At 38.0% G+C, this 24,367-nt stretch overlaps 3 protein-coding genes and 1 long non-coding RNA gene across 4 annotated transcripts; 2 read left to right on the top strand and 2 right to left on the bottom strand.

The window, feature by feature from the left end:
* Positions 1-1,568: 1,568 nt before the first annotated feature.
* Positions 1,569-3,228, bottom strand: LOC130498327 (probable BOI-related E3 ubiquitin-protein ligase 3). The gene is made up of 4 exons (XM_056991596.1): positions 3,072-3,228; positions 2,866-2,954; positions 2,480-2,769; positions 1,569-2,196 (listed from the first exon to the last, which is right to left on the bottom strand). Exons 1-4 carry the CDS (start codon positions 3,122-3,124, stop codon positions 1,711-1,713), a joined length of 918 nt encoding a protein of 305 aa, XP_056847576.1. The 5' UTR covers positions 3,125-3,228; the 3' UTR covers positions 1,569-1,710.
* A 488-nt stretch (positions 3,229-3,716) lies between these two features.
* LOC130499076 (uncharacterized protein At3g43530-like) lies at positions 3,717-7,528 on the top strand. The gene is made up of 5 exons (XM_056992978.1): positions 3,717-4,229; positions 4,985-5,746; positions 5,822-5,983; positions 6,078-7,095; positions 7,177-7,528. The coding sequence occupies exons 1-5, from the start codon at positions 3,717-3,719 to the stop codon at positions 7,371-7,373; spliced, it is 2,652 nt and encodes an 883-aa protein (XP_056848958.1). The 3' UTR covers positions 7,374-7,528.
* An 884-nt stretch (positions 7,529-8,412) lies between these two features.
* On the bottom strand, positions 8,413-10,785 carry LOC130499075 (uncharacterized). Its single transcript, XM_056992977.1, has one exon. The coding sequence runs from the start codon at positions 10,783-10,785 to the stop codon at positions 8,413-8,415; it is 2,373 nt and encodes a 790-aa protein (XP_056848957.1).
* Positions 10,786-11,635: 850 nt separating this feature from the next.
* On the top strand, positions 11,636-12,530 carry LOC130498529 (uncharacterized). The gene is made up of 2 exons (XR_008937430.1): positions 11,636-11,933; positions 12,100-12,530. It is a non-coding gene; the product is annotated as an uncharacterized LOC130498529 (long non-coding RNA).
* Positions 12,531-24,367: the final 11,837 nt, after the last annotated feature.

Raw genomic sequence — 24,367 nt, 5'->3', positions numbered from 1 at the left:
AGTCATGACTTATTTCATGTGTGATTTTTTTTATTTGAACTATTTTTTAGAAAATTACTTAAATGATTTTTTCGTATACATATTTGAATTATTCTAAACAAACAAATCCAATAGACATTCCCTGATTTTCTTTTAGTTACATCCCAATAAAATCTTTTCAAATATTTTTATTTACAATATAAATATACATTTGTATTTATTTAAAATACAAAAGTATAATTCGTTTTCATTTAAACAAACCTTTTAAATATTTAATTAATTTTGTAATTATTTATAATATACATATATATTTATTTTTACTAAAATAAATCTTTTAAGTATCTAATTAATTTTATAATTATATTAAACCCATGTATAAATTTGTATTAATTTTTGATATTAATTTAATATAATATTTTTCAATTAAATCTTTGATTTTTAACAGTTAAGTTTTGTTAATAATTGTCTAACATGATTGAAAATATGTCACCAATATGAACAATAGGCCTACAAATGTTATTTTAAAAAGTACATTCAGTTTCTGTTATTAAGTATAATGAATGGTTTAATTTTATATTTCAATTATAGAATTATATGACTGATTTTTTTACAAAAGTAAAATTAGACCATATTCATAAATTATTCATTAATGTAATCGTTTCGTATCTTTTATCTTGTGCAATTTTGAAAGTGCAATATATATTATATAACAATTTATGTCATTAGCATAAATGACAGATTAATGATTGAAAAAGATGTTTCATGTAAATATTTTATTCTCCGTGTGTTTATTAATTACAGGTTTAAGTGTAGATTATATGATGTATGATAGATGAAGAATTATAAATAAAAGTTTTAACACTGAAAAATGCATTGTATATAATCTAATTCGTGGTAGAAAAAACTAAATCACCAATAGACAAAATAAAAAACCTCAAAAAAGCATAGATGATAAAGAGAAAATCCAGGTTTAAAAGGATAAAACAAACACAATGCATTACAATTTTTAGTTTAATAATGTAACTAAAGCGGATGTTTTATAAATTACACTTAATGTAGGTTATTCAGTAAAATATTTGAATCATACATATAATTTGATTAACATATATGCATGATCAAAACCTAAAATGAAGTACACTTTTATTTCATGTGTGATTTTCTTATTTATTTGGATCATCTTTTAGAAAATTACTTAAATGATTTTTTTGTATATATATTTGAATTAACCTAAAATGATAATGAAGTACATTTTTAAGCAAATTAATATCTAATTTAATATTAAGTTGAATAGATTTTGTCGTACATTCACATAATGTAAGATTTTAATTAGTGTTCATGTATTAATAAAAGAGATATCACTAACAATTTGAAACAAAATAAAAAAATACATGCAAACTATAAAATTGTTGTGTTTGAAAGTATTATAATAAACTATTAATAATATGATAAACATTAAAATTATATACCAGCATGTAAACCAAGTAATCACATGTATAAAAATGAAAATAATAACCCGCACAACCATTCTATTTTAATAGAGTAGATGGAATTTATTCAGTCATACGGTGGCTGACTTGCTAAAGAAAAAATATTGGAACATATGGATTACTATTTTCATAACTCAGTTCCAAACATTATTAAACATAAGAATATTAACAAACAAAATAAACGAGACAAATTACAAAAGAGTTCGTTAGCTAATTAGAGTTTTTAGCTTGGGTCAATATCATATCACATGTAGACTTCCATCCCTAGAAACTTAGAAGACTGACACAAAGGACAAGAGCTAAGCTTACTCTCACACTCCTTACACAAACACATATGCTTACACGGCAACAACAACATACACACCTCTCTCACTCCACAAAACCTGCACATCATCATCGTGGCCTTACCATTGAAGCAAGACGCTGTGTCATCCAATTCGCTGTCTCCACATCCTTCCATGCTCTCTCTAGGCCGACCGTGAGCTCGTTCGAGATTGTAGTTGAGAGCAGCAATCATGTTCTCGTTGTAGTTCGCACGTTGTTGCCATGCCTCGGCTTCCAGTGTCAGCTGTTCAATTCGAACCTCGAGTTCCTTGTTCTTTCGGTTTATCATCTCGAGTTCCTCGTCTTTTCCACGAAGTGTCTGGATCACTCTTTCCTCCATGAGCGACACAGTTTTATGCTGACTCGTCTGGATCTTCTCGAGGATAGCATGCCGTAATTGGTCTCCCTGTTGAAGATACAGAGAATCAAGAGGTTAAACGAAAAACCAAATAAATTCATCTTCCTCATAACATCCAAGAAGCTACACACCATATGGATTAAAGCATATACAGAGAAACCATTTCATACAAAGACACAAGCATGTGTTCTATTCAAACAGATTTGAGTTTTATCAACCTAACTTGATCAAACAAAATCGACTTCATACAAAGACAAGAACGTGTCCTATTCAGACATATCGAGTTTGATCAAACCAGTAACGAACAGTCATAAGAGCATCAAAAACACACCTGAACCTTGAGAAACCGATCGATTTCAGAATCCTGCCTTTGTAACTCCCGATCAACATCGTCTCCGAGGAGGGACAAGAAAGCAGAGCCATTAGCATTGTCAAGGGAAAGACCCAAACCGGTTGAGACAGACCGGCCTTGCCAAAAATCAATCGAAGATATCTGAGAATTGTGGTCCATGAAATCCATTTCCTTTAGTCTCTTTCGACCGTAGCTGCTGCTGTTCCACTCGAAGTCATCAGAACCGTCGGTTTGCAAAACCGGTCCAGGTGCAAAACCGGGAACGTGGACTGAGCAATTCCAAAGAGACAGAGGAGTATAGGTTAGAGCTTAAGATCTTGAGAAGAAACATAAATTAAAAGAAAGTGGGATTCAGGTGAGATTACAAGGAGGAATATACGGAGGATGCTGAGATTGATCATGGAGATTCGCGGAGCTGTCGAACCCTAATGCTTGTGAAATCCCGCAAAAGTCTCTGAAATGTGTGAGTAACTTTGCGAAATTAGGGTTTTATTGTTGGAAACTTTGCGGAAATTAGGGCTTTTTATCAGGAAACCTCAAAATGAGAGAAACAAGAGGAGAAATTGCTTACCTGAAAGTCTTGGAGTCTTGTAGGTGAGGATCGAAATGGTGAGGAAGCGCCATGGAAAGGTAAACTTGGTGAGAGAAAGACAAGGGAAGAAGGAGACGGGTTTTTTTTTTGGCTTCTGAAATTGGAACTCATAATAAGAGTTATATTTACGATCAGCTCCTCCTATTTCTCTCAATCTTTGTTTCCTACCACTTGACTTCGGTTAGTTCCATTATTCATCTTATATATTCTTTCAAAACCAAACTTTAGCCCGGTTTTGGTGAATCAAATGCTGAGAAGGGACAAAAGGGTTCAAAAAAATCTATTATGGACCACATGTTTTTTTGTTTAAAAATTAAAAAAAAAACAAAATCGAAAATAGGGCAAAAAGACTAAGTAACCAAGAAACTTCAACTTATTTACAAACCCAACCACCGAGATCCATTAATCCGACCCGACCCAACTTTGAAACCCTAAATTCCCAAATCATCTTCTCCACTTTCACGATTTCAAACTCTCTCACTCACGATTTCAAACTCTCTCTCCCATAACCACCACTCTCATCTCTAACCCACCACGATTTCAAACTCTCATCTCTAATCAAACTCAGATTCAAGCACAATCATCTCAAAACAACAATCTCCATCTCCAATTCTCGTGTCTACAATGTCGCCAAAAACTCGTCTCGCCGAGAAGAAAGAAAAAGCGGGAGCGTCGGAGAAGAAGAAGAACGCCGCCGTGAAAAGAAAGGAAGCGGCAGCGAAAAGGAGAGCCGCCGTTAAGAAAAAGAGAGAAGCGTCGAAGAGGAGTGAAACCACAAAGAAGAAGAGGAAGCGAGATAGTGGTCTGGACGGTGGGTCCTCGTCGAATCCAACCAAGAGGACTCGGAATCGTGTGAGAGAAACCGCAGGATCTCCACCGGAAAATGAAGGCGTTCATTCCCCCACACCGAACCCCACCACACCACGCCCAGTGTCTCCGAGTCAGCCAGAAAAATCGCCAACACCAACTCATGCAGCGAATGAGGCCGAGAATCCACAACAACCTCGAGTAACCTCAGGCTCTTCCACAAAGAGTCCTTCACATCGTGTAGACGAGCAGAACGATGAGGAGATTGGATCTAACAACAGAGATCCAAACACACCCGAGGTTGCCGTTGATAATGAGGCGCCAAGAACGGTAACAAGTCAATTTAAAATGGTTTTAGAATTATTTGTGATAGGGTTGAACTAGTAGTAATTATATAAGTAGTGTAACTAGTACAACTAAAATAAAACTAGTTCAACTGTTTATAATATGTTGTAAACAGAATGAATGGAACTAGTATAACTAGTATAACCGAACTTCTTATAATTATATAACTGCTACAACTATCAAAAGTATAATTAGTTTAACTAATACACCTGAGTATTGAATAACTAGTACAACTAAAAGAATGAAACTAGTTCAACTGGTAATAATATGCTGTAAAACAGAATCAATGGAACTAGTATAACTAGTATAACCGAACTTCCTATAAATTATATAACTGGTACAACTATCAAAAGTATAATTAGTTTAACTAATACACATGAGTATTGAATAACTAGTACAACTAAAAGAATGAAACTAGTTTAACTGGTAATAATATGTTGTAAACAGAATCAATGGAACTAGTATAACTAGTATAACCGAACTTCTTATAAATTATATAACTCGTACAACTATCAAAAGTATAATTAGTTTTACTAATACACCTGAGTATTGAATAACTAGTACAACTAAAAGAATGAAACTAGTTCAACTCGTATAATATGTTGTAAAACAGAATCAATGGAACTAGTATAACTATAACCACACCAACCACACTTCTTATAACTAATATAACTGGTACAACAATGAAAAGTATAATAAGTCTAACCAATACAACTGAGTATTTTGCTTTTGTTTTCCAGGTTGAGAGGGATATGACCGTAGAAGCTGACAGACCTGCTGGTTTTTTCTTCAACCCGAGCGACTATCAAAAGGGTTGCAAGCTCTCCTCAAGGTGCCGGCAACACGATTTCCTGACCATGCTGAACGCGGTTGATAAGTTTGATGCCTCAGAGAAGAGTTGGTTTCAGGATCATCCTCAGTTCAAGCATATATTCCACATGGATTGTACCTCAACAAGAAAAATGATGGGATTGTGGATGTTGCTACTTCGTACTATGCATACAGGAAAGGGTAGACAAGCTTGGTTTGGAGTAAACGGTGTTCCAGTTAGATACTCCATCAGGGAGCATAGCCTTATCTCTGGTTTATACTGCCACTCATATCCAGAAAACTATCAAAAGATAGGGAACATGAAGTTTGCGAGAAAGTATTTTAAAGTGAAGAAGACAAAGGATGGGAAGGAAAAGGGTCTGCAAGTGACAGAAGAAGATGTCAAAGAGAAACTTCAGAAGATGAAGTTTGATGGTAGTGGCGATCGTCTGAGGATGTTGGTTCTTTACTTTCTGGCTAGAGTTTTAAGAGGAAGGTCAAAAGCAAATTACTTCATTGAGTATTTCCTTCTTCAAGCAGTAGAAGATCTAGAGTTTTGCACCAAATTTCCATGGGGCCGTTACACATTTGAAGATTGCATGAAAGAGATTTTTCATGTGAGGGATCATTTTCGTGATGGGATCCCAGAGGAGGCACAATGGCCATTTCCTGGGTTTATCAACCCTTTGGAGGTATATGAATTTCCTGGGTTTCATAAGCATATTTGTTATAATATAACTAATGTGATTGTGTGAAATGATGTGCAGATATTAGCATTTGAATGTATCCCTGTCCTTAGAGAAAAATTCAGAGAGCCTGTTCCAAACTGTCTTGATGGTTGTCCAAGAATGTGCAAATGGAGGTTCAAGAGGACCGGCACAACAGGATTTCCACTTGACATGATTTATCGGACGCTAGGAGAGACAAAGGTAAAAGCTTATAATTTTTTTAAGTGTTGTTTATGTCATTTTCTTCAAGTTCATATTTAATTAAATGTGTAATTTGTTGTTGGTCATATTTCAGGAGATTATCAGTATTTTGGAACCAGTAGGATATGAACTAGACCTTTTGTATCAAATCATGGATGAAGGGACTTTTGCAGACTTGGAGCTGAAAGATGATTCGGATACGCCAGACATAGCTGTTGACAGTTGGAACATGATCCTACTTCAACCAGGGAGTAAAATATTCTGGCCGGATCTATATGAGATGGATGTGAGGACCCGAGAGCAACAAGAGGAAGCAGGAGGCGAGGCAGGAGGAGAGGCAGGTCGTGAGAGATTAAGAGAATTAGAGGCAGGGGGAAATGCAGGTGTTGAGGCAGGGGGCGAGCCAGGAGGCGAGGCAGGGGGCGAGCCAGGAGGCGAGGCAGGTCGTGAGAGATTAAGAGAATTAGAGTTGAAGTTGAACAAAAGGATGGATGATGGATTTGCATTGAGAGACGAAAAAATTCGTCTTCTGACAGCAAGAGTAAAGGAGTTGGAAGAAGACAAGATTCAGAGAGAAAATTGGTCATTCCAAGTTGAAACTGATTATGTTTCAGGAGGCAGAAGAAGGGAGGGCGAGATGCATGGTGATAAGGTGGGTGATAAAGAAGCTGATAAGGAGGATGGTGAGGGTGATAAGGAGGAGGGTGATGAGGAGGATGGTGATGAGGGTGATAAGGGTGATGATGAGGCTGATAAGGAGGAGGGTGATGAGGAGGATGGTGATGAGGGTGATAAGGATGATGATGAGGCTGATAAGGAGGAGGGTGATGAGGAGGATGGTGATGAGGGTGATAAGGATGATGATGAGGCTGATAAGGAGGATGGTGATGAGGCTGATAAGGACGGCGAGGATGGTGATGAGGTTGACAGTGATGATGATGAGGCTGATAAGGACGGCGAGGATGGTGATGAGGTTGACAGTGATGATGATGAGGCTGATAAGGACGGCGAGGATGGTGAGAAGCAGATTGAGGCAGAGGCTGAGAAGGATGGTGAGAAACAGATTGAGGCTGAGAAGGATGGTGAGACAGCTGCTGAGAAGTTAGTGCAAGGTAAGTCATATTAACATATAATTTCAAATTATATTTTTAATGATGATGATCTAAGTCAGGATGTATTTTTGTTCAATGTAGATACTGAAGAGAGATTTGATGAGGATGGAGATGAGCAATCTACACTTCAGATTATGGCAGACACTGCAGAGAGATTTGAGAAGGCTGCTGCGGAAAAAGCTGCTGCGGACAAGACAGATTCACAGGATGCTGGTGAGAGGCCAAAGAGGGTGTCCAAGGTTTCTCATTTGTTGAGGTCTCCTTTTACGCCAAACTAATTTGGTGAAATGTTGAACTATGTTGTGTTTTTGGAACTTGTATGTGTTTGTTTTAAAACTTAAAACGGATGAACTTGTATGTGTGTGTGTTTTAAAAACCTAAATCCAAGCTTGTATGTGTATAATTAATTTGGTGGTTGAACAGGTTGCATTTACAGGTGGGGAGCAAGTAAAACTGCATAGTTAATGCCAAAAAATATAAAAGTAGAATAACTAGAAAAACTAGTACAACTAGTGTTGAATTAAAACGTGTAGGACTTATCTGGGAATCCACTTATCTGAAACACATTATGCACACAAAGTTGTTTTAGTTTTTTAGTTATACTGGTTTCTATGAAGTTGTACTAGTTTATTAGTTATACCAACTTGCACAAAGTTGCACTAGTTTATTAGTTATACTAGTTTGTACAGAGTTGTACTTTGGCAGTGAAACCTGAATATATTAGTTGTACCAAAGAAAAAATACCATAATCTTAGTTGTACCACTCATTTATGTTAACATGTGATTGCCCGGATGTTTTGCCATCATCGCTATTGTGAAAGTACTTGTCATGTATGTTTTGCCAAAAATATGTGGACAAACAAGTTAACAAACCTTAAATGTATAAGGTAGATTAAGCAAACTTTTGTGATGGAGCTAAAAATCCAGAAAAAAAAAAACAATACAAAACATAAAGAAACCTATCCAATCACATAAAAATTAGACTATTTGATTGTTTTATTAATATGGAAATCCCCAAAGAATATTTAAAATAGACATATTATAGTAAAACCTGCATAGTTGTACTAGTTATACTAGTCGAACCTATTATAGTAAAATAGACATAGTTGTACTAGTTATACGAGTACAACCTATTTTAGTTTTACTAGTTGTACCAGTACGACAACACATATATATGAGTGTTATGTTTTATGAAGTTTTACCATGTTGCACATGTATTACCTGATTGAAACAACACAAGGCATAAATAAATTCTACAACACTTAAATAAATTCTACAACACATAAATAAGTTCCATAACAAGTTAACAAGTAAGATTCACTCATCATTTTCGTTGTCACCTCCCTCGTCCCCATTTGCCTCGCTGCCACTGCTGTCACTGCTGCCACTGCTGTCACTGCCACTGCCACTGTCATCACTGCCACTTTCTTCGTTTTCACCAATCAATGGTGGATACTTCTTCTTTCTCTTCCTACGGTATTCTCCTGCAGATGGGAATCTAGTAACTTGTAGTCTTCCTTTCTTTTTTTCCACATACGGAGGGAAGACAACCTTAGATCGGATTTCCTCAGGAATTTCAGAACTTTCCCATGTTGAATGATGAGGCACTGGATATATTGTCCTGCAATATGCCAAAGTCCACTGCTCCATCCAGTAATATCTAGAACAATAATGTTCAGCCATTTCTCCACGCTTCATGATGGCAGCAAGTGCATGCACACAAGGATACCGATCAATATCAAAATACCTACAATAGCATGTTCCGTTGCTCAAATCAACAAAATAACCATGACCATCTTTGCCAACCACATTGTAGTGACCTTCAAATGTATTTAGCTCGGTCACCGTGAGCTTTTTTGCCTTAGGATAATTGTGATGCAATATCCCATGCACATACGGGACTAGTATCTGCCTCTCTGGTACGCGTAAAGATTCTATACGGTATTTGTTAAACCATTCTGTCATCTTTGCCAGGATCACATCAAGCATTGGCAACAGTGCATATTTCCTTGGTTCCTTCAAAACACCATTGATAGATTCAACAGTGTTGGTTGTGTCTATGTTGTACCTTTCTCCCGGAAATTTACATCTTGCCCATTTAGTCTCATGAACACTGTCATCAAGATATGCGGCCGCTTGAGGATACGTTCTCCTGAAATCATTGTAGCATTTTCGGAACTCCACCTCGTTGTATATACCAGCAATTTGGCGAAATTTACTGGCAACTCCTTTCTTGTTAACATTGCTGCATGCTCCGCTGACATTATTAGACAAGTGATAATTGCAATATCCATGGATCGCCAACGGGTACACCTCGTGTACTTTCTTGATGATGCTCTGGTTTCTATCAGTACAAAACACAAGCCGAGGATCATCTGGTATCAAAGTTTTTAATATGGTTAAAAACCACTCCCAGCTCGCATTTTTCTCACCATCTACTACTGCAAAAGCGAGGGGATAATGATGATGATCTGGATCCTGAGCAGTGGCAATGAGAAGCACTCCTTTGTACACACCCTTCAGGTGAGTTCCATCCATTATTATCACTTGCCTCATCGCTTTGAACCCTTCGATGCAAGCTCCGAGCGCAAAGAACATATACTTAAACTGGTTCTTCTCATCCACTTCTAATCGTGTAATGGTATCAGGATTCATCCTTTGTAACATGTACAAGTAAGATGGCAGCCTAGCAAAACTCTCCTCCGGATTACCACGCAAATCACTCAAAGCTTTATTTTTCCCTCTCAAAGCCGTAGAATATGAAACAACAACACCCAGTCTATTCTTCACCAAATCTATGAGAGTCTTTGGATCCGGAGTCTTGTATTTTCCGGGATAATCATTGTGCACCACTGATGCGACCAAGCCTGGTGTACCTCTTTTCTTCTTCTTCATGACAGTTGCATCTCCACGCGAGCACGTATGCATCTTTCTATAAGTTCTGATAGAGAAAAAAGCAGAGTTCTTCAGCTTTGCAGCTCGTAAATACCATCTGCATCCAGCCCCACGACATTTCAATATGTAAACCTGAGGATTCGACTTCATTATATCAACCTCAAAACAATTAGAATGCACACCTTTGTCCACTAAATCCCTCACTTCTTCTCTAGTCGCAAATTCTTGATGCAAACTCATATCAATGCCATCATCCCACTCTGAATTGACAACAGGAGGTTCAACTGCTGTAACAGCCGGCAACTCCTCCCTATCATCCATTTCATCACCCTCTTCATTGATTTTCTCATACTCAAACTCATCCTCCTGAATATGAGGGATCCGAATATGAGGAACAATTTCCAACTCTCCAACTCCAGCCATGTCATCATTAGCTCCGGCATCACTCAGATTTTCCTCATTCATAGAAAACATCTCGTTACTCTGATTTCCTAAGACAATTTCCTTAAGCTCCACATGCAAGACACTACGTCGGTTTTTCTTATCTACCTTCATTAAATATCCTAAAACATCTTCATCATCCAAGATATAGCAAGGCCTCTTATTATTCATTGCCAGCGGAAAGTAACTCAATTGAAGCTTCGTCCCAACTACATCGATCTTCATTTTCTTGGCTATTCTATCAACCAACTCAGAATAAGTAATCTCCTCATATCTTCCTTTCATCACTAGTGTAGAAATATGTTGCTCTTCACCATGTTCAAAATATATCACCACAGACCCATTACTATCCATAGTTCCTGAAAATGAGTAAAACCCAACAATACTATACAAGTTATATGAGTTATACGGTTACAAAAAATATCGGTTATGCTAATATTACCAGTTTGACTGGTTTACATATCACAGTAGTTATAAGTTATACTAGTAAGACCAGTTATACTACGTTCATTTTGCACATGACTACTACAAGTTATACGAGCTGTACCAATACCACCTATTTAATGTTTTACACAGAGTGGTACCAGATTTACTACTGATTCGTTTTTAATAATAATGTCAGTAATACTACATCAGTTGTACCAGTAAAACCGGTTGTTAACAGATTTTGTGTTACAAGTTGTACTAGTTGTACGATAGACGAAAATGATTTCTTCTACAATTTCATGTTTCATACTCTAACAAGATTATATCAAACCTTATAATCTGACTAATACGGTTAACATACATTTTATATGACTAAACCGAAACAAACAACAATAAAAGCATAAAAGAGAGACAAAAGAGAGAGAGAGGAAGAGAGTTTACACTTACCAATCGATTTGAGAACCAAGGACCACGCAAATGGGCTGTCTCACGGCGTTCTAACCTGTAGAAAGACCCTAAGATACAGAGGTAAAGCTTTGTGGGTGAAGAGTTGAAGAAGAAAGCTTTGGTTGGTGAAGTGAATGAATTTTCGTAGTTATGAGTATGGTTGAGGAAGAAATGAAGAAGAAGAGAAGTGATGGGATTCATTAATGGCGAGAGAGAAGAGGAAGGTAATCAATGGCCAAGATTAAAACATACTCATACGATCCGACGGCTGAGAGGTAAGATTCATTAATGGCATTTTTGTTAATATTTCAGATCGGACGGTTCACGTTATAACGTGAAGAATTCTTGATCTAATGGTTGATATTGAAGTTTCATTAAGGATAAAATCGTAATTTTGATACATTTGTCCCACAATAGATTAGTTTTGGTGGTTGTAGATTTTTTTTTTGTCCTTTGTCCCATAACAGATCACGATCCGGTTTTGGTTCAACACGCACACAGCCTAACTGATTTAATCACATCGGGTTGAAGCTGAACTAGAGGAAAGGGAAATTATACTTTCTCGTTCTCTCTTGCTTTTTGGTCGTTTCATGGATATTTTTTGGGTTGGCGGATAAGATCTTACTCAGGTAAAGTTTTAGTTGTGATTTGTGAAATGATGAGTTAGAGTATCCTGCATCTCTTAAAGTTTTATGTTATTCATTTCATCTCAAGACTTACTTTCGAGATGGAACTTTCAGAAGGTTTTAATTTTACTGGTTTGTCTTAATTCATCGTATGTGGTGATTCGACTAGGCGGCTAATCTCTGGGAGAGTAAAGTTGAAAAGAATAGAAAAGAGAAGCATAGGAATTGGAGTTTGGCTGTACAAGACAAATCTCACCTTTGACCAGAAATGGTGAACCACGCTAGTGTGATCAGAAAAAAACATAAATTTACTCCAGAAATACTTAGCCATCCCCGCTAGTATGACAAGAAGAAGTGTGTGTTTACCAAAAACATGCGATTATTGTTCATCAGCAATGAGAGCCACTCATTTGTTAGTTAAACATATGTTTTATATGCTGTTTAGTTACTTAGCTAGTTTCTTTGTTTCTTGTATATTATAGATGTTAGAACATTTAAACTAAATGGGTTTAATGAAAATTGTGAAAAGAAATGGCCAATGAGCCAGTGTAATTTAAGCCTAATGGCATAAGTTAATGAGGAACATGAGAACTTATCCTACATCGTGTACTAGAAAAGGAGTGGAGATGTATATATTAGTTTAAACGGTTCAGAGAGAAAACTGGCTCCCCACTTGCGCGTCGCCGTACGGCCGGCTCGGCTCGGCGTGAGTTTGGGTTTGGTGGCCTCCGTCCCAATAAAATTCTTTGTAGACCAAATTACTTTTGTTTTTTTGACTCATTTTCGAATCAAAAACATCATGTAATTCATTTTAAAACGATGTGAAGTTCGTCTCAAAACGACACACGTTTTGTCTGTTCGCCCAATATAATTTAAACCAGAAGAGAGCGAGAAGAAAGCGGCTCTTGAGGAAGAAGTTTTGCAACTCACAGTCCCTCGATCTCCGCGAGATTCTCGCCACGTGCAGCAGCTGTTGCGGGAAGTGGTTCTGAGTCTTCTCTTTAAATACCGCCTCTCCTCTTCATTCATTACTCACTTTCTTTCACATCGAGAACCAGCAAAAATTCCCTTAGCGTAGGTCTATAGTCGAGAGTGTTTCGTAGAAATTTTAGTTCGTAGGGGTTGTTCACGAGTGCCGTGTGCTGGTCCATCATGGTTTTTATCATGGGACTCATATTCGTACAGATCCGTCGCACTTACGGAGCAAATATCAATTCGGTTTTCCGGCTTCTACGGTAGAAACACATTAACACAAATAAGTGACTAATTTAGGTAGATTCTCTCTCTCTCTCTCTCTCTCTCTCTCTCTCTCATACTCAAAATATATTTTCGCACATGGTATCAAAGCACCAAGGTTCTGAATGTTAGGAAATATACGGTCAAATTTTGCAGGAAACCGAAATTTATGGAAGCGGGAAAACACACACACAATTTGTTAACGGAGTTCGGCCAACTTTTGCCTATGTCTCCGGACCTGCTACAGATTTTTTATTATCAACTCGGGAAATTTTACAAGCTCTCAACTCACACCCGACCCCAAATACACTCAAGAAAATTACACTTAATTTTCTTATCAAGAAAGCTTATCTCACAAGAAAGATTTTTTTCTCTCTCTTGCTCACTCTCTTCTTCTCTTGTTCTCTTTTTGCTTTGTTTTGGGATGATTCTGAACAATGAGAGGCACCATGTATTTATAGGAGAGGTTAAGAGAGTTGGTGAGAAGTTGTTGTTGACAAAATGGCCAAGCCCTTCCTTTTTGACTTTGCTATCACCATGTCCTCATGTAACAAACTTTTTCACCGTCCATCAACATTTAACTCTCTGTTTTCTCTCTCTTGCTCACTCTCTTCTTCTCTTGTTCTCTCTTTGCTTTGTTTTGGGATGATTCTGAACAATGAGAGGCACCATGTATTTATAGGAGAGGTTAAGAGAGTTGGTGAGAAGTTGTTGTTGACAAAATGGCCAAGCCCTTCTTTTTTTGACTTTGCTATCACCATGTCCTCACGTAACAAACTTTTTCACCGTCCATCAACATTTAACATGTGATCTTAACCAATCTCCCACTTGAAGACTGATTTCAATCTGTCTTCACACCTTGATCAATGTAGCAGGTCTTCTCAGCTTGTTACTCCAACAAGGCAATTGAGGTTGCACACAACCTCAGCTTATCATATGGCACGGCCTTCGTCAGCATGTCTGCCGGATTCTTACTTCATGTGGGATCTTCTCAAGCACCAACATTTCATCTTCTAATGTTGATCTGATGAAATGATATCGTCGATGTATGTGCTTCGTCCGAGCATGGTAAACCGGATTCTTTGCCAAATCGATGGCACTTTTACTATCACAGTACAACACACCTTTTTCTTGACCATGGTCTAGCTCTTCTAGAAATGATTGTAGCCACATCATCTCTTTTGTTGCCTCCGTTACCGCAACATACTCAGCTTCACAGATTGATAGAACTACGATTCTCTGCAACTTTGAAACCCAACAAATTGCAGTACCGCCAAAGGTGTAGACATATCCGGTTGTACTCTTCGTGCTGTCAACGTCACCTCCATTGTCAGCATCAACATATCCCTGTAATTCTGTTTCAGACTTCGTAAAACACAATGACAAGCTTGGATTTCCTTTCAGGTATCTGAAAATCCACTTGACGGCTTTCCAGTGTTCCTTTCCTGGATTACTCATAAATCTGCTGACGACTCCCACTACATGTGCAATGTCTGGCCTTGTACATATCATTGCGTACATTAGGCTGCCTATAGCAGACACATTTGGAACTTTATCCATATATGCCATCTCGTCTTCCGTCTTTGGAGACTGCTCTCTGGATAACCGAAAATGACTTGCCAGTGGAGTACTGACTGGCTTCGCGTCATCCATGTTAAACCTCTTGAGGACTTTCTTCACATACTCCTCTTGTGATAGCCTTAGACCTTCCTTGCTTCTACTGATTCTCATCCCAAGAATCTGTCTTGCTTCTCCAAGGTCTTTCATCGCAAACTCTTCTGAGAGTTTTGTCTTCAAGCTACTGATCTCATGCAAGTCTGCTCCAACTATCAACATGTCATCCACGTATAGGAGCAATATCAAGTAGGATTCTTCAAACTTCTTGAAGTAACAACTGTCATGTCCCTAGTTCTAACTAAGGCATCCGAACAGGCCATGGTGCGGGGAGTTGGGCTAGCCAGGTTGAAAAGACCTAAAGGCAAGCGTATCATGGTCTAAACTAAGGGTTAAGTGCATCAGGAAGCTGAGACTTGACCAGAATAAGAAGAAAAGAAGGAAATGGTAGCTGGATGAGTGATCCGGAAGCTGGGCATGGTCCGGAAGCAGCTCAATCAGCTAGGTGGAGCTGGTAGGGAGCTCACACAGTCTTGGACAGCTCACAGGAGCTGGAGGAGTAGCTCACTCAGCTCAGGCAACTGTCACTCAGCTCAACTCAGCTGGACAGAGTGATGGAGCCTTGACCGGTCATTGCGGACCATGAGTGATGGTCATGGACCGGATGCTGGTTATGGGTGTCCGTTGGGTCTAGGTTGCTTGGGCAAGGGAGCTGAGTGTTTGGGCAAGCATTTGGGCTTGAGATCGATCAGCCCAAACGAAGAGGGGAGCAGTTTGGAACGGTTGAGCGGTTTTGGAACGGTTTGGGCGAAAAGGTGTCCGTTGGCCAATTGGCCAATCACATCGTCCGGACGGTTGCGAAGCCCCTTCCCTATAAATAACCCTCTCCTCTGTCGACATAAATCATCAGAAACATAAGGGGAAACTCTGCCCAAATCTCTACAGAATCAAAGAGAGAAAAGAGAAGTGTGACCGCAAGGCAGTCCGTGTAAAGGCAAGGAGATTCCGGTGGGTTCTAAGCCGTGGGCAAGTGAAGCTTGATCGGAAATGGATACCAGAGGAAAGGAGAAGGCTACAGAGAAGAGTGTGGGGGCTTCCGAACACACGCCTAAGGTACTGGATGCAAACCAAGTACAAACCGCCTGAAATCATCCATCCGGATGGTTTGGCCGTTTGATCCATGAGTGGATGGTTGCATCTAATGTTCTTATTCTGTCATTACATCTCTTCTCTATCATATTCTGAAGTTATCTATGAGTCTAAACTCATGAACACGCCACCAAGTCTTGGTTAGATCAGAGTAATCTCTCCATGGCCTTGGTTGGGCATGTAAGGTCCGATCTCATACTTCCAGTGGGAGTTATTGGGATTTGGCGTTTGATATCTCTTAGTGGGGATTTATAATGAATTATCAAAGTGATAGAATAATTTTATATGATTGATTTCGAGATGGTACCATGAGGCCGGTTAGGTTGTTCATGGCCAAGATCAATATGGTCAAGGCCGGTTCTGGGAAATCCGCTTGGACCATTCTCTTAATCATGAATTATCATGATTTATCATGTGTTTTAATTAGTTTTTGGATGAGTAAATCAATGAGTCACAAATCGGCCAGAAATGGACTAAGTGTCCAAACCATGCTTAGGTTGTATATTGCTAGGATATCGGTCATGATTCTTATGCATATGTGTTGTGGGTTTTGATTTCAGGTCCTGACAGGGATCGTGGTAAAGCTAAGGAGCCATGAAGACCTTGGCCGCGTGGGATGTGTGATGTAGTTCATGTTGTAAACATTGGATTTATGTTTAGCCTATTGTGCAACTTATGATTTGAATACTATGTATGGATCACATTTGACATATATATATAAGATGATGTTTGCCTTAAGCTTCCGCATTGTTTTGTTTATTATTGCATGAACCTCAAATGATTGAAAATGGCTAAGTAAAGATTGGACCTTAACCGGCTGAATTACCCTTAGATGTTTAGGTAAGGCCGCGGACTGGTTGGATCATGGGATCCAGGTTTGGGTCTTACAACAACAGTGGTCAGCTTCACACCTCAAGAAATCGACACCTTTAATAAAGCTGTCAAACTTTTTATACCACTGTCTTGGAGCTTGTTTCAAGCCATACAGACTCCTTTTAAGCTTGCAAACAAGGCTTTCTTTTCCTTTGACTTCAAAGCCTTCGGGTTGCTTCATATAAATTTCTTCATCCAAATCACCGTGAAGAAATGCCATCTTTACATCCATCTGCTGAAGATGCAAATCTTCTTGTGCTACCAGCCCAAGAACCGTTCTAATGGTCACCATCTTGACTACAGGAGAAAATATTTCAGTGTAGTCAATACCTTCTTTTTGTTGGAATCCCTTCACAACAAGCCTCGCCTTATAGCGTTTACTCCCATCAGGTTCTTTTTTTATACGGTAGACCCATTTGTTATGCAATGCCTTTTTATTCTTAGGCAAATCTGCTAACTCCCATGTGTGATTGGATAACAACGAGTCCATCTCGTCGTTCATTGCAAGCTCCCACTTGATCGACTCATCAACTTGCATAGCCTCTTCATAACATTCAGGCTCGCCTCTGTCTGTGAGCAGAATGTAGTTGAGCGATGGAGAAAATCTTACAGGCTTTCTGATGATTCTACTTGACTGTCGTAACTCCGTGACTGGTGTATATGGGACCACTTCAGAATCATCACTCTCTTCAGCCTCACCACTCTCTTCTTGAGAGATTTCTTCTTCTGTTGTTGCGGTATCCCGTTGCAACTCCGGTGTCAGGATATCATCTAAGTCAACAACTCCAGGCTCTTTTCTCTCCGAGCCTTCTCTTAACTTATCCTTGTACAACACTTCTTCGTTGAACACAACATTCTTGCTGCGGATGATCTTCCGATTTTCATCATCCCAAAACCGGTAACCAAACTCCTCGTTACCATAACCGATGAAGTAACACTTCTTAGACTTGGAGTCAAGTTTACTTCTTGCAGCATCATCAACGTGAACATAAGCTAAGCATCAAACACCTTTAGATAAGAAAGGTTTACTTTCTTTCCGCTCCAAACTTCTTCAGGGATCTTAAATCCCAACGGTACAGACGGTCATCTGTTTATTAAGAAACTTACGGTACTAATTGCATTTGCCCAAAACATCTTGGGCAATCCACAATGAAATCTCATGCTCTTTGCACGCTCATTCAAGGTTCGGTTCATCCTTTTCGCTATTCCATTTTGTTGAGGCGTTCCAGGAATAGTCTTCTCCATCTTGATTCCACTATCAGTGCAATGTCTCTTGAACTCCTCGCTGATATATTCACCACCATTATCAGACCTTAGAAACTTCAACTTGAGATTCATCTCAATCTCAACCATGGCTTTCCATCTTTTGAAAACCGAGAACACTTCATGCTTGTTCTTCATGAAGTAAACCCACACCTTCCTTGTGGAGTCATCAATAAAGGTCACATAGTAGTAAAAACCTCCCAGCGATGCAACAGGAGCGGGTCCCCACACGTCAGTGTGCACCAGCTCCAACTTCTCAGATTTTGGCTCTCTTCCTCCTTTAGAAAAACTAACCCGTTTCTGCTTTCCAAGAATGCAACTTTCACACATCTGATGATCCACCGTCTTTAGATCCGGAAGAGCGCCATTTTCCACCATGAGTTTCATCCCTTTCTCACTCATGTGCCCCAACCTACAATGCCACAACTTGGTTTGTTTGGCATTCTCGACAACAGCAACAGTGTCTTGATAACTCGTCGTCATATAAAGAGTGCCTCTTTTATGACCTCTAGCCACCACCATGGAACCTTTCTTAACCCTCCAGGTTCCACCACCAAAGTTGACATCGTGCCCCGCATCATCAAGTTGACATACTGAGATTAGATTTCGCATCAACTTTGGCACATGTCTAACCTTCGTAATCTTCCACACACGTCCGTCTGACATCTTCAAGTTGATATCTCCAATACCAACTACGTCCAAAGGTAATCCATCAGCAAGATATACATTTCCGTAATTTCCCACAGCATAATTCTCCATAATGTTGCGGTGCGGCGTGGTGTGGAACGACGCTCCTGAGTCAAGAACCCATGAATCGACTGGACTATCAACATAGGATATTGACGCTTTGGTGGTACTAGTAGCTGCATCAGGAGCTTCACTTATCCTCGGGGAATCAACCGACACTATCAATGCATCAGCAATTTCACGTGTCACTGCATTGGCTACGCCTCCCTTGTTGTCTTCTTTCTTCGGTGGTGCCCGACAATTCTTCTTAATGTGGCCCGTCTTTCCACAATTCCAGCACTGTGCAGGCTGTCTGAATTTGGACTGACCATTTCCATTCCTTGACCTCGATCTGCCATTTCTCTGGTTACTTCTATCATGGTCTCTACCTCTGTTTTCAACATTGAAAGCAGAGCTTGATGATGTCTCGCCAGAGTCTATCCTACGCACTTCCTCAGCAAGGATATGATCTCTCACATCATTGAACTTAAGTTTCTGAGTACCGACAGAATTACTAACCGCTGCCTTCATTGGCTCCCAACTATTTGGCAGAGATGCCAGCAAAATCAGTGCTCGCACTTCATCATCAAACTCGATCTCAACCGAAGAGAGTTGGTTGACAATCGTGTTGAATTCATTCACATATGCGGCAACCATGCCACCTTCTTCCATCTTCAAATAAAAGAGTTTCTTCATGAGAAACACCTTATTATTCGCTGAAGGTTTCTCATACATATCCGAGAGAACTTTCATGAGCCCTTCCGTGGTCTTCTCCTTCGCAACGTTGTGAACAACGTTTTTCGACAGTGTTAACCTTATAACACCCAGAACTTGTCTGTCAAGGAGCTCCCACTCATCCTGATCCATCTTCTCAAGCTTCTTGCTCAGTGGTTGATGAAGCTTCTTTCCGTAAAGATAATCTTCGATTTGCATTCTCCAAAATGCATAATCTGTACCGTCAAACTTCCCGATACTGTGCGTCGAACCGTCTTCGCCTCCCATTGTTTCTGGAACCACCGTGTATTAAAACACCTCCGTCGACAAACCGATGTTACCGACAAAATTCACTATTCACGAATTTACTGTTCACGTGAATAGTAACTCCGCAAAAAAATTGACCGATCACCGTAATTCAAGCTCTGATACCAGTTGTTAGGAAATATACGGTCAAATTTTGTGGGAAACCGAAATTTATGGGAGCGGGAAAACACACCCACAATTTGTTAACGGAGTTCGGCCAACTTTTGCGTACGTCTCCGGACCTGCTACAGATCTTTTATTATCAACTCGGGAAATTTTGCAAGCTCTCAACTCACACCCGGCCCCAAATACACTCAAGAAAATTACACTTAATTTTCTTATCAAGAAAGCTTATCTCACAAGAAAGATTTTTTTTTCTCTCTTGCTCACTCTCTTCTTCTCTTGTTCTCTCTTTGCTTTGTTTTGGGATGATTCTGAACAATGAGAGGCACCATGTATTTATATGAGAGGTTAAGAGAGTTGGTGAGAAGTTGTTGTTGACAAAATGGCCAAGCCCTTCCTTTTTGACTTTGCTATCACCATGTCCTCACGTAACAAACTTTTTCACCGTCCATCAACATTTAACATGTGATCTTTAACACTGAAAACCTATATCTTTCATAAAGTTAATTCTGTTAATCTTCCGAAGTAGTATCCATGGAGAATCAAAATAAAATTGTTCTATTAGGGAGATAAATGTCTTATGTGGTCAATAATCACAAAAACTGCTCTTAAAACCAAAAGTTTATGAAAGTACATTGAGAGCTTTCAAGAATCTTCCAAAGACAGAAAATATAATATATAGATAAAGGAGCATCAGAGTCTTCTCAGACGAAATCCAGCACAAACAAATAGGATTCCAAGTGGATCCAGGTAGATCGACTTGTGCTTGTTGATCTTCAGTGCTCTTTAGAGCTGTCTATCTTTGCAGCTTACTCTTATGCTGAAACTGTGAAGGAACTTTGGCACACTCTTATGAATGTTTATGATAACACTGCTAATCTCAGTCAAATTTTTGAAGTGGAGAAAGTGTTGAATGATCTTCAGGAAAATAATAAGTCATTCAATACCTTGTTGGTGACTTCGGAGCGTTGTGGGCAGAACTGGAGATGCTCAGACCACCCATCACAAATCGGAAGGTTGATAGAGAGGAGAGAGTGGGAGTCTTTGGTATGTTTCTTGCTTTAAAACGATCATTCAAAGGATTGATCCACCACAAGATTTGAACAACATTCCAAATAAATGCGGAATGAGTTTCTACTTAGAAATTCCAGAAGACATAAATGGATCTAAATGCACGTTGTTTGTCTTTCCAAAAGACAGATTACAAAACAGAGTAAATAATGGACAAGCAGATGATTATCAAAAGGAGAAAAAGTTACAATCAAATCTATTTATTAGCTCTTCCGACTTATGTCAGAATAATATATAAGATAAAGGAGCATCAGAGTCTTCTCAGACGAAATCCAGCACAAACAAATAGGATTCCAAGTGGATCCAGGTAGATCGACTTGTGCTTGTTGATCTTCAGTGCTCTTTAGAGCTGTCTATCTTTGCAGCTTACTCTTATGCTGAAACTGTGAAGGAACTTTGGCACACTCTTATGAATGTTTATGATAACACTGCTAATCTCAGTCAAATTTTTGAAGTGAAGAAAGTGTTGAATGATCTTAAGGAAAATAATAATTCATTCAATACCTTGTTGGTGACTTCGGAGCGTTGTGAGCAGAACTAGAGATGCTCGACCACCCATCACAAATCGGAAGGTTGATAGAGAGGAGAGAGCGAGAGTCTTTGGTATGTTTCTTGCTTTAAAAGGATCATTCAAAGGATTGATCCACCGCATGCTAAGATTTGAACAACATTCCAAATAAATGCGGAATGAGTTTCTACTTAGAAATTCCAGAAGACATAAATGGATCCAAATGCACGTTGTTTGTCTTTCCAAAAGACAGATTACAAAACAGAGTAAATAATGGACATGCAGATGATTATCAAAAGGAGTAAAAGTTACAATCAAATCTATTTATTAGCTCTTCCGACTTATGTCATATATAGCTTCTTGCTTCTGTTGAAAATATAAGAAAAACTTGCGAGTACATTGCACGATTTTGGTGAAGCTCTAGCCCACAAAAGAGAGGTATTCATTGAGAAAAATGAGAGAATATATGTTTACCAAGAGAAGAGGGTGACAATGGTTTTAGGGTGATTCATGAGTTAATCAAGCCTTGATGGCGAAACAATGGTGGACATTAATACAATTTCAATATTCCCTTCTGGCCTGGTTTGTGCATGCCAAGTACTATAGAAGTAGTTCGTCTTTGTGAGTTACTGATATAGACCCCCCTTCATATATATTGACTAGCTTATTTTCTGTGAAGTCGCTGCTGTTACTAAGGATAAGACAAAAGATTCATTTAGGTTTTGATGAAAAAGCATGGGAGAATTACTGTTACTAAATTTATTAGAGAAGATTCAAAGGAATGTGATGTATAAATGATAGATAATTTTGTCGCACAAGAAGATATACCATTGATTATAAGTTTGACCATAAGTCGATTTTTACATTGTTATTCTTTTCTTTTGCGCTTTACAAAGAGTGCCTTGTTGTATACTGTTAAGTCATAATACTGGGTCTCAGACGTATATGAAAGGCATAAAAAGATGTATTTACACCGAGTATCACGAAGTTTCAAATCTTTACTTGAAAAACAAATTTCCTTAAAAATTTGTCATCTTATATGGTAGTTAATCACATGACATGTAGATGTCACAAGTAATTAAAATCTTCGTCATATGCTATTTGATAATATGTCTGAGATGTAGGAAACCTGATGAGTCTGTAACTCATGTTATTTTGAATGTCTTTCTGCTTTCAAGTTTGAGCTTTCACAGCAACACCATCTCATTTGAACATATTCCATGTGTCCAACATTTATACTAATATGGATTATAATTTTTGAAGAAGAATAGTAAGAAAATATTTAAGACAATTTAACAAAAAAGGAAATTATAGCCACACCAAGAAGTTTATTAAAAAGGGATGAAATCACTAGGTCAATATAAATTTAATGTAATGCATTAACATTATATTTTTTATTAAATATCTCCACATCCCACAGTTCCTCTGCCATTGTAATTTTCGACACATGCTTCCCATTCCGCCTCATCACCTCCATCTCTTTCACAGAATTATCCTACAATCTCTATATCTCCCCTACAACACTCAAAGCTCTCTATCCATCTTTCGTCTCTCTCTTTAACCTCACTGTGTCCTTCATCCATATATCCACCTTCGTTTTCTTTGTCATTCTCAGAAACATGTTCATTTCTCACAGTGGTTGTACAGTTTATATTTTTATATTTATGTTCTAACAAGATATGGTAGAGTGGTTCCATCCTATGTACAAAAATAATAGAGGTCGAAAAGACCATTTTATCTCAAAAATTGTAAAAACTTTCGGACAGCATCAATAACGCGGTGAAACATATGATTATTTTATGTACAACGCAATGAATGAGGATTGTGTTTGAAAAAATCTTGAGGTAAAAAACGACAAAACCCAGAAGAATACCTTGTTTTGACAAGATCAAAGTGAATAGAGGTCTATATAGCCTAGAAAAAAGACTCAAAGGGAAAAAAAATACTCAAAGGAGTAAAAAAGAAAGAAAGAATCTGTTGGTTTTGTTGTGGATCAAGGTCGCGAATCTATTAGCCCCCATGAATGAAATATTTTATAAAGAGAGTAACCATTGTAACAAGAGAAAATTGCCAAAAGAGAACCAAAAAAAACAAAGGTGTTGTCCTTTTGATATAAATCCATCACATAGTTGTTCTTATGGTATAAATTTTTTCATAATCCCAAAATTAACTTTTCATTAAGTGATTTAATAACTAACTAAAACAAGATTAATTAATCCCTAAATTAATTATAATGAGAAAAATTTAAAATACTTGACCAATAAAACGATTTGTTTTAAAAACAAATATTTAAATAATTTGATACATTTAAATATACTAAGAAAAAACTAAAAAGCAATCGATTTAATTTTTTTCCTTTATCTCCTATTTTTCTGCAATTTTAACTACCTAAACTTCCTGATTTTTCTCGGAATTTTCATCCCATGTTTCATTATCAAACTGTTTTTCTTTCTCTTTAACTTATCCTCTTCTATGAGATTTTCAAGTAACGTGACTGAAACTTTTTAAATGATGAATAACAAAAAACCTCTCAAACTTCTCAAATATTCTCATAGTTTTTTTTTGAAACATTATATATTCTCATAGTTTCATAGAACTTCACCAACTTATAGCAACAAAGGTAATAAAGTGTTTTTCTACTTCTTTTATTATTATTTCTTTCAATAAAAGGCTATCTACTTCTTTTATTTATAAATTGATCTTCGTATCTCTTTTATGACATATCTTTAGGAAAATTCTGTTATTCATTTGCTACAGATGGGTAAAATACAAAAACTTTTAAATTAGTTCATTTAAGAAATATTTGCAGAAATATTTTTAAATATTGATGGGAAATCATATTTTCAAATACTGT

This window comes from Raphanus sativus, chromosome 8, assembly GCF_000801105.2.
Source record: "Raphanus sativus cultivar WK10039 chromosome 8, ASM80110v3, whole genome shotgun sequence".
NCBI lineage: Eukaryota > Viridiplantae > Streptophyta > Magnoliopsida > Brassicales > Brassicaceae > Raphanus > Raphanus sativus.
This window is presented reverse-complemented; position numbering and strand designations above follow the sequence as displayed.